This window comes from Chlamydotis macqueenii, chromosome 15 (assembly GCF_036417535.1).
Source record: "Chlamydotis macqueenii isolate bChlMac1 chromosome 15, bChlMac1.mat, whole genome shotgun sequence".
Classification (NCBI taxonomy): Eukaryota; Metazoa; Chordata; class Aves; order Otidiformes; family Otididae; genus Chlamydotis; species Chlamydotis macqueenii.
The window spans coordinates 3,842,747-3,853,013 of NC_141570.1; the positions used below are offsets into that span (position 1 = coordinate 3,842,747).

At 53.5% G+C, this 10,267-nt stretch overlaps 2 protein-coding genes across 3 annotated transcripts; one reads left to right on the top strand and one right to left on the bottom strand.

Annotated features, from left to right (window-relative positions):
• Positions 1-158: 158 nt before the first annotated feature.
• Positions 159-2,378, bottom strand: BUD31 (BUD31 spliceosome associated protein). Of its 2 annotated transcripts, none has more exons than XM_086760165.1 (5): positions 2,269-2,378; positions 1,544-1,724; positions 1,147-1,269; positions 740-906; positions 159-412 (listed from the first exon to the last, which is right to left on the bottom strand). In XM_086760165.1, the coding sequence occupies exons 2-5, from the start codon at positions 1,635-1,637 to the stop codon at positions 362-364; spliced, it is 435 nt and encodes a 144-aa protein (XP_086616291.1). In that variant the 5' UTR covers positions 1,638-1,724; positions 2,269-2,378; the 3' UTR covers positions 159-361. The 2 variants fall into 2 exon arrangements, with proteins under 2 accessions (XP_086616291.1, XP_086616290.1); XM_086760164.1 differs by lacking the exon at positions 2,269-2,378 and adding an exon at positions 2,092-2,172.
• A 38-nt stretch (positions 2,379-2,416) lies between these two features.
• Positions 2,417-9,893, top strand: PDAP1 (PDGFA associated protein 1). The gene is made up of 6 exons (XM_086760167.1): positions 2,417-2,502; positions 5,686-5,777; positions 7,725-7,832; positions 8,207-8,328; positions 8,740-8,891; positions 9,544-9,893. Exons 1-6 carry the CDS (start codon positions 2,490-2,492, stop codon positions 9,600-9,602), a joined length of 546 nt encoding a protein of 181 aa, XP_086616293.1. The 5' UTR covers positions 2,417-2,489; the 3' UTR covers positions 9,603-9,893.
• The last annotated feature ends 374 nt before the right edge of the window (positions 9,894-10,267 follow it).

Below are 10,267 nucleotides of genomic sequence, written 5' to 3' on the forward strand. Positions count from 1 at the left end.
CAGTTAGTTGAGAAAGAGGAAGAGCTGGTTAAAAACCACCCGCATTTAGAATACCTCAGAGTAAACAGAGCAGCCTTCAAACAAACCAACCAGCCAAAGCACAGCCAACAGGAGAAGAGGGGCGCAGAAATGTTTTGTCAGAAGATCGCACCACTCTCTCAGGAAGGCAGACTTTATTTTAAAATAAATGGCTACACAAAACCTACTCCAAACCGGCCGCTGCTGCGTATACGATCCGGATGAACGCGCTGCCGTTTCCATTGCTCCGCAGAAATCCCAGTCACGCTGTCCATGCAGTAGGAGTCCATTGTGCAGGATGATATCCCTCAGAGTTCAAAAAGCAGTCCTGCGGCTAAAGGCTTCACCCAGAACAGCCTCTGCATCCGCAGTGAGTGCATTCAATGATTCTCCCCTGGAAAAGAAACAGGAGGAGGGGATTTCAGCCAAGCTAGGCGAGCAGACACACCAGCAGGCTTGGCCCTCCATGGGAAGGGTTTCTGCCATCCGGTTTTCTGCTGCTTCCAATACTTTAATGACTTTAAACGACTGCATGCCAAACCTGACAGTAACTTTAGAACCACCCAGATGCCAACCCTACCAGCAAAGACAGAAAACGTTAGAACTAGAGGAAACTACCCGAAAGATCAGCACTACCTCCCCTCTGTCTCTGACCCGGGAGGAGTCAGACCGGGTACTGCCAGAGCCCAGACAAGCAGAGGAACAAGCTGAAAACCCTTACCACTTCCAGCTTGCTTTTGGGGACCCTGCAGATGCAGTTGGTTCCAAAGTTGGTGTCCCGCGTCTGGATGCACCGCAGGCAGCACAGGTTCTCATAACCCTGTTTCTTCCACTTTGCAATGAGGTTTTTGTCAGCGTATCCTTCCTTGATGCAGTACTCGTAGAGCTCTGTAGAGGAGCAGACACCATCACAAGTAGCTCCCAGGAAGCGTTAGAAGACTCGCTGTCAGGAATTACTAACTGCAGTAACCAGCAGTTAAAGGCAGGCAGCTGCCAGCCTTCCCTCCGTCTTCCCTCCCCAGAAACCTGATCCTGCCCATCAACGCCCCAGTTCAGCCACATCTGCAGGCGGACATCTTCCTCCGTTCTCTTTTCCCCTGCCCAGGCTAAAGCATTTGCGTTCCTCACCTCTGCTGATGGCTTTTCTTTTATAGAACAGATCAAAGATGTAACGTGTTTTCTGGTGATGGATTCTGAAGATAGGCCAAAGGGATTCCACTTTCCTCTTCCCTTCGTGAGGCTCCGTCTCCGCTGGGAGGGAACACAAACACCAGGTTTCAGCTGACCATCCCAGGCAGCCAACTCATTTCTGTAGTCACCATTCCAGGAACATTCATAACAGAGGTAAGGCCGTGCTTAATGGGAGAACACTCAAACAGAAGGGACCTGACCCGGAACCGCTCATTGAGGCTATAAAACCAGAATGACAATCTGTATTCACAGGGGAAGCTGTGCTTCCTGCAGCAGTTAAGGGTTAGTTTGTTTTGGGGTCACATCCCTGGAAAGACCCAGCTCTGCCGCTTACCTTCCCTCATCTTCTGATCCAGCTCATCCAGCGTTGGCTCAATCAGCTCCCAGCCATCCGGGGGAGGCTTCCTGCTCCTCTTCACTTTGGGCATTGCCTCAGACACCAGGAAGGCGAAAGGCGAGGGAACGAGGCTTTCCCGGCACTCACACGCGCGGCTGCTTCAAAGTCCGGAGAACCACTGGAGAAAACCGAAAGGGAAACAGTTGTTAGAGACAATTCTCCTAAGATTTCTGCGCCTCTTTATCATTTTCCACGTCGATAATAAAAATGAGCTCGTAAAAGAGGTGAAATCTCGCCCAGTGCGGCCCCGGGGACAGCAGCAGGCCGTGGGGTGTTTTGTCTCTAGCGGAGTGAGGCGGCGGCAGCCGCCGCCACCCCCCCCCCCCCCCCGCGGCCTACTCTGAGGCAAAAAACTTCCCCCAGCTCCGACCGAAAACCCAGAAAAGGCCGCCCAGCCCGGTCCGGTCCGGTCCCGCCAGCCCCAGTGCAGCGCCGGGCCGTGCTGGCGGCCGAGGGGGGAGGCCCCGGCCCGCGGCCCCGCTCACCCGCCCGGGCCGCAGCCGCCACTTCCGCGCCGCCCTCGTCACCTGCGGGGCCTCTCGCACCCGAGCCGCCCCGTGGCCCCGCCCCCTTTGGGGTGCCCGCCGCGCCGCCCGAAGGAAACACTCCCCACGGTGCAAGCCTCCCGCCTCGGCCGGGGCAGAACGGAGAGCGCGGCTCACCAGGAGGGGAAGCGGCCCCGCTTTCCGCCGCGTGGAGGGACCCGGAGGGGTGTCGGGAGAGGCGGCGCTGAGGGCAGCCCCGCGGCGGGGGCCTCGCGGGTCGTGGTGACTGGGCGGGAGCCGAGGGCCGCGCGCGGGGGTGGGGCGGTTTCCGCTTCCGGGTCGCCGCTCGGGGCCGGGGGGGCCTCGCTGCAGCTGCCGCCGCCGCCATCGCCGCCGCGATGCCCAAAGGAGGTGGGGGCCGGGGGGGGCAGGGGGCCGGCGGGGGCGTAGGCCCATCGGGCACCGGGAGGAGAGCAGGGGCGCGGGGGGAGGCCCCGACTGTGGAGGCTCCGGGGAGGGGGGGTGGGCGGCAGGGCTCCTCCTCCCCTCCTCGGCTGGGGAGGCGCTGGGCGGGGGGGTCTCGGTTACCCGCCGCGGGTCTGGAGCGAGATCTCTTTTTTCCACCCCTGTCCCTCCGGCCGCGGGGAGCTCGCTGGGGGGGAAGGGGTCTCCTCTGGCCGCTCTCGGCCGCGGGGGGCCCTGGAGGGAGGCCCGGTGCCGCAGCCCCCCGCCGGCTGTGCGCGGCCTCCCGGGGGAGGTCTGGCGTTCTTCCCGCAGCCCGCGCCTGGAGGCCTTCGGCGGGAGGATGCCGTCCCCACGAGACGGCCGATTCTCCTCGTTTCTCTCGGAGCTGGGGGTCCCGTTCTGCGTCCCCCCCACCCCACCCCCAAAAAGTGCCATGGGATCGCAGCAGCCCCCGGGGGGGCCCGGCCCGTGGGGTGCCACCCCCACCCCCCCCCCCCCCCCCGCCTCTGCGGTCGGGCCCCATGTGCTCCCTGCTGGGTTGCAAACTGCAGCCGGTTCCCCCGGGGCAGGGACTGGGGCACACGGGCACCCGGGGAGGGGAGTTCACAGCTGCACCGGGGATCGTGGGGGGGGCCCGGGGGGGCTGACGGCCTGCCCCTCCCGGTGATTCGGTGGTGGAGGCCTTCAGGGCTGGGTGCGGGGTTGAGGGGCGGCGTGGGGGGGATGCGGAGGTGGTCGTTTCGGGGGCTCCAAACGCGGCTCCTTTCACGTGGCTCCGGCTGCTCCGCGTCTGGGCGTTACGGAGCGGGTACCGACTTGCTCGTGTGATTAAGGAGAAGTAACGAGGGACTGACAGGCTGTCAGGGCTGAGCTGGATCCACCCAGAACCTTCTCCAGATGCACCATCTGCATAATTGGCTCTTGTGCCGGCGTCGCTGAAACCCCAGCCGTATACGTTCACGTAAAGCAGCCTTCGTCCTTCCTCCTCTCTGTAGCTTGCTCCAAGTTATTTCATCAGCATTTCCCAAGCTGCAGTACCAAATCAGCTTTCCCATTCCGATTTCTTTAAGCACTTTATTCTGTGTTTGTGTGCACACAGTTAGGAGGTGGGGCTGAAGCTTTCGTGTGCTTTTTGGGAAGGCGCAGAGCTGGGGGGTTATAACCCCAGTTCCCATGTTTAAATGCCCCGTGACTCAGGAATTCCTGCTCTGTATTTTGTTGTAAAATGTTTGTTTAAAAACTTCAGCTTCTTGGGGAAAAAAGGGATCTTTGCCCGCCTCCTCCCCCCAGGTCAGTGGGAGTTGCTGTATTGCTAGCAGCGGAGTGGATTTTTGCACTCGCTGTTTCATATAAAATGGTGGCAGCTTAACCAGCTAATAAGAAATTTATTGCAGTAATTATAATAATAATCCTGATTACTTTGCCTTTTTTTTTAATACCTTGATTAAAAAAATTATTCCTTCAATATTCTTCCATTCTGTTTGATTTAATTCCTTACTTATGCTGTTTAAAGCTGAAGACAAATGTAGTGGAAGCTGTGCGTGCCTTAGGGTCTTCCCTGCAGGCGATCAAATTTTAAAACTGCTTCGCAGAGGAGGATCAGAATCGTCACCCCTATTTTACAGATGGGGAAACTGAGGCACGGGGCTGAAGGGCGTTGCGCAGCGCGATGCGGTCGCTCGGTGGCAGGCTTGGACCCGGCGCTCCGCTTGGCTGACGTGCGATTTGGTCTCTCTGGGAAGAGCAGAGCCCCGTCCCGGCCCCGTGCTGAGCGCTGAGCTCCCCGCAGTCCCTCCCGGCGCAGCGTTGGTCCGGTTTATTTAGGTTTTCTCGGTGTTACGTGGTGTGTCAGGGACGTTGCTGCTGTTCTGTTCGGAGTGATGTCATTTGCTGGGCAGCGAGGTGACGTCCCCGGGGCCGGAGCGCTCCCGCGCAGCTCTGGTTCCCAGAGGGAGTCGGTGTTGCCACGCGGGGTGGCTGGGAGCAGACAAACAGCAAACACGTCTGTGGGCGCTGCACGGCTTTCGGTTGCGTTTATGGTTGGGGTGCCCACGAGCTTCCACAGCTGAGTGCGGAGAGAAGACTCTGGTCTGTGCGTTTCCCCGTTCCCGGTGATAAAACCATCTCGGGAGTCTCTGTAAGGCTTCACAGTGGGGATTTTGAGATCGTTTATTCCACGGCTCCGCTTTTACTGAGCTAAAATGTCTGAGGGTTTTTCTCTGCTGAGACAGGAGGACCGGTGAGAAAACGTTGAATTTCTAAAGCCCGCTGCGTGCGCCGGTGCTGCCCCTCCAAGTCCCGCAGCGCGGCCAGGCGTGGCCGTGGCACGGCGGTACGGCAGTGACAGATCTCTCCTGCGCATCCTGCGTGGTCCCAGGGAAGGAGGGATGGTCCCCTCCGCCCTGCTCCCCGCCGTAAGGTTTCTCCCTTGCCTGAGCCGTTTGCTTTTTGCACCGGTTCTACCTTGAGCTCCCTAGCTGGCGGCTAGAGACCGGCTCTATTCAGCTTGCCTTCCAGCAGTCCTTTGAGCTGTAAGAGCAGCTGTCAGTGGAGCAGTCACTTGCAGGAAGCATTAATGGCTTCAGGAATTCATTAATCAACGGAATTTAGAACTGGAGAGCAGGTCTTAGCCAGGCAGTCCAGCCAGCGAAGCTGACTCTCTCCTCTGCCTGGTTCCTAGACGCTGTTTTCATTTTTCCTTATAAAGCGGTAAAACACAGAGCCTCCTTTTAGTAGTTCTTTGGCTCTCGTTATAATTCCCAAAGCTTTTGCCCAATTAGCTTCCTATTTTCCCTTGGCACAGCCCTAGTGCAGGGGAGGGGTTAAGGAGGCAAGCTCTCTGTTCCGGTGTCCAAAACCAGCCCAGGAGGAAAGAAGGAACAGATTCTCCATCTGTCTTTCAATGGATCAATAATCCCAATCCTCTGTGCAACGTCCCCGAAATGTTTCACCGTGGCTGTCCAGTTCAATGTGTCCTTTTTTTTTCGTTGTTGTTTAGATTCTGTCAGAGGAGCTATTCTGGTTTCTCCTATCTGCACTGAAAATCCAGAGGGAGTGCTGCAGGAGCAGTAAATCTTTCTGGAAGCTTATCGCTAAACCGTTTATTCATTTTATTTTTTTTTTGTACAGGTAGAAAAGGAGGCCACAAAGGCCGAGCAAGACAGTACACAAGTCCCGAAGAGATTGATGCCCAGCTCCAAGCAGAAAAGCAAAAGGCAAGGGTACGTATTTGCCTACGTTATGCGCTTGCTGTCGTTACTCCTGGCTTGTGCAGCATCCTGAACTTGAGGTTCGTGACAAACGGCAGCTTAATCAAGTGTCACAGATCGTTCTGCCAGTGATCACAGCGTGAATTCCGGATATCTCTGGCTGGGGAGTCTGCAAGATGTGATCCACTCTGGTTCCTCACGGAGCTGAGGCCAGGTGGACCATCCAGGTCACAATTTGGAGGTGAAAGGATGGGGACGGTGGTTATACAGCGGCTCTAGACATCGTTTTACCCCCGTATTTCATCATTCTGGTCTCCGGTGTCAGCTAATTTTTTTTTTTTTATCCGTGCTATGGAGGAAAAGCGTTCACGTCCTATTGTATACTGAAGTTATTATATTTGCCCTTTTTCTCTTCAAGATGTAAAAGATCAAATTCCTTTGACTTCTTCCTGCACACATGGTTTTCTTGTTTCCGTCTGACTTGTAGGGAGAGATAACAGCGTTTTCTGGTGTGGGCACATTTCTATGTCCCAGCACGGGATTGTAACCGCTCCTCTCACTTCCACAGCTCCCTGCCTGGTATTATAAAGCCATATTACTGGCTGCTTGTCGCAGTGCTTACTCTCTTGTGCTCCCAGATTATCACAGCTACGATGGCGCTCTCGCTGCTGTTTTTCTGTGACTGTCTGAAAGTGCTCCTTAAGCCCGAGTGCACCATTCCAGCTGAAGCCTCGCAGCCCTGACTACAGTAGGATAATTGTACCCTGCATGGGAAATACTGATGAATGCCTCCCAGAAGAAGATTACTCTTTCAAGCAGTTATGAGCCACGTTGTTGGCTCCTTTCTAATGTTTTGACCAGCTGTGACTCAAGATGATTGCTTCTCAGCCACATATTCCGACTTTGTGTTGGATTTCTTCTACCAAAGTAGAACTCCTCTTGGTTTCTTTTCTGATTCCACCTTCTTGGTCTCATGCCATCTTTCCAAATTCTGAAGCCGCTTATGGGTCTGATCCTGTTTTCCAAAATGATCCCAACTTCTACCAGTGCAATGTCATTCACAGATTTTATGTGTTCTCTACTTCTGAGTTGTTAATGAGAACACCGACTGGAAGTGGGACAGAGCAAGCAGGACCCCACGTGGTATGTCTGTCTTGTTTCAGAACAAAGCAGAGAGCTGCTCTTTGGGAAGGATTTATCCTTTTGTGATAATCCACACCACATAGTGATGGTTACATCTGATGCTATTTCATTAGGGAAAGCTTAAAAAAAAATTTAAAAAAATAATGAAATTACTCCTCCCTACTGTCCATAGCTCACCCACTTTGCCAGTTGCTCTGATAAGGGATATTTGGCAATGGTAAAGGAAGCTACTCACAGCCACATTGGTTCTTCTAATCTTATCTTCTAATGATTTACAAATGAATTCCTAGACCTCTGACTGGTAAAAACTGTGCTCAAAAGGCTGTAATTTCTTGGATAATAATGTTCTGGTCGGTGGTTGTCAATTTGCTCTTCTCTAGGGTTTCTTTTGTTGGTTTTTTTTTTTTAATCCAGATCTAGGATGAGATCCAGCTCTACTCTACATCTGTGTAGTTTCCAGTCCCTGAGATATTGTGCGCTGGAAACCCGGGCCAAAATGTCTCCTGGAGATCTTTCATTCGGGGAAAGTGAAGGGCCAGTTCTGTCTTTTACAATAATTTTCCTGGCCTGTTCTACAGAGAACAGCAGAGTTGTTTCGAGGTGATCTGCCGGGGCAGGTGGTGCACGCTTACATGTTGAGAATGAGCTCTGGTTTTGTGACAGCCAGGCACCTTTGGTGTCATAAGGGCCGCATCAGGAACACCAGCGCTCTCGGAGCTGTCTCCTGTCCCTCCAAAACTCTCCCATTTAAGAGTCACAGTTGGATTTGGGATTTTTAATGACATACAATTTCTCTAATTTCCTGTGGTCGTGTAGGAAGAAGAGGAGCAAGAAGAAGGAGGTGAAGGAGCAACAGGGGACCCCAAAAAGGAGAAGAAGTCTTTAGATTCAGATGAGAGTGATGAGGATGACGAGGATTATCAGGTACGTTTGCACCATCCAGATTCATGGGGCAGGACAGATGCACGCTCTTGACTCCAAGTTCTCTTTGAGAGCTATCTATAATAATTTTTTAATGGAAGGACTATTTTTAGAAGCCAGAAAACCCCTTTACTTGATTGCGTTTTGTCCTCAGAATGAAAACTTTATAGGGGAAACACAAAGGCAAGAATATTTTTTTAAAAAGCTGGGGATGCCTGGTAGCATAAATCTTGGTTCATAAATGGTTTTGCTGTCTGGTCATGAAAACATCTTGAATTCTGCTTTTGGGGTGTTGCAGTGTGTTTGATGAGCTCTGATACAACACGGTGTTGGGTATGAGAGAGCTTCTTAACCTTCCTCTTGTTCTTGAACCTTAGCAAAAGCGCAAAGGAGTGGAAGGGTTGATAGACATAGAGAATCCCAATCGTGTAATTCAGACAACCAAAAAAGTAACTCAGCTGGACCTGGATGGACCTAAGGAACTCTCGCGACGGGAGCGGTGAGTCTTTCCTTGCTGCCTCACCGGGAGCTGGTGCGTTCCTGGAATTTCATCCTTGCTGGTGGCAGCAGCTTAACGCGGGGAGGTGTTTCCCTGCTGTCTGTGCAGTGGTGTTTCAGGGGAGCCCTTTGAGTGTTTGCTCTCTAAAGCAGCCACTGAACAGCAGCAAACTGTCAGGCGGGACTCGCTGTGGTTCAAAATGCCTTCCCTTACAAACTTGACAAAAGCTCTCCGTTCAGACCCTGCGATAGATATAACCTGTGCTTGAAAACTGGTGTCGGGGCCCCCCAGTCTCTGTGGGCAATCCAGCTCTGTCCTCACCGTCCTTCCCAGTCAGAAAGCTCCCCCTCCCCGCCCGTACCTGCGTGCTTACCTGGGTGCTCTGCTGACTGGTGTGTTTCCCTCATACAGAGAGGAAATAGAGAAACAAAAGGCAAAAGAAAGATACATGAAAATGCACCTAGCTGGTAAAACAGAGCAAGCGAAGGCAGATCTCGCCCGACTAGCCATCATTCGGAAGCAAAGGGAAGAAGCTGCCAGAAAGAAAGAAGAAGAAAGAAAAGGTTAGAGAGTAATGAATCCTATCCTCCTACTTCTCTCTGCGACGGCTGCCCTGCCAGGAGGCGTGATTTCTCATATCGCGCAGAGTAACCTCTAATCTCTGAGGCTGTGTGGTGTTGCTGAGTGTCATTGCAACTCCTCTCATCGCAGCCAGGTTCAGCTGTTTCATTCTTGTAAAGTTCTCGCTTTGTAAAGTTCCAGGACATCTGCACAGGGAGCAGGGAAAGAGAGAAGGGAATTGCCCTTGATATCCCTGTTGTCCTCAGCCTCCCAGGCAATGCTCGCTCCCCTTTGGGGGTTTGGCGAGTTGCTTGTGCTGGGCGTGATTTGTCTCCTTTGCGTGCTGGGGATCCACGCTGCCTGGGGGGTTGCAGGTCCCCCCCCGCCTGGACTTTCTCTTCAGCTCCGATAGATGTGAACCAGATGGTTGGTGAGGGTGCCTTCCACTGAGAAATCTGTACCCTGAGGAGTCAGGGTAGTTTGTGGATGCCTGAAGAGAGGCCGGGGACGAAAGGGAGGCTGCTCCTCTTAACTCTGGAGGGGATCTACCGGGGATTGACGGGGAGGGTTGGATTTTTTCCCGTAACCTTGCTGCACGTGGCTCGCAGACCACCAGTCTCCGAAATGACGAAACCTCTTCTTTTCCTCCCCCAGCAAAAGACGAAGCGGCCATGGCAGGTAAAAGACTGCAGTCACTATCCCTTAACAAGTAAGCACAGGACACGCAAGAGGAGGAAACGCCAGGGAACTGTGCCTGGTGCCTGCCAGGAGCGCTGCCGTGTTGCATACCATCGGTGCCACGTAGGGTGTACTGCGGCATCGAAGTCACCTTCACCTCCAAGAGACACCGACGATGTGTTTGTCCTCATCCTGGCACAGATTTCCATTTGGGGTTAGGGGCGGCTGCTGCCTTCGGCGCAGAGCTGTGCTGAACAGCAATTCTCTGTAACAGTTTGGAAACATGAATGTTTTTGCTGGTTTTAGGATTAAAAACTCATAGGCGGGGCGGGAGGGAGCTGCGTGGGAGGGGAGATGCTTCAAATGTTAGTTTGCAAGAAAATAGATCGTGGGGTCATTGTGGGGCGGGGCATGGGGTGGGGAACTCTGACTTGCTAGTGACAGCCCGAAGGATGATGTTTCCGAGTCGTCCTTTTGGGCGAGCGCCCGTCAAATTCTGCTGCAGGGTGTTGCAGTATAAGCTGGGAGCCTGACTTCGTGGACATCTGGAGTGCCGTTCCTTCCCGGTTTCATCCCTCCTTTCTTGCAGCCAGTCTCCCCTTTTCCCTCCTCTTCATTTTTTTTTTCTTCTCCTTATTAGGGATAGTGCCAGTTTTTAACCACATCATCCTTTGTTTAAAGGAAAAAAAAAAACCAACAA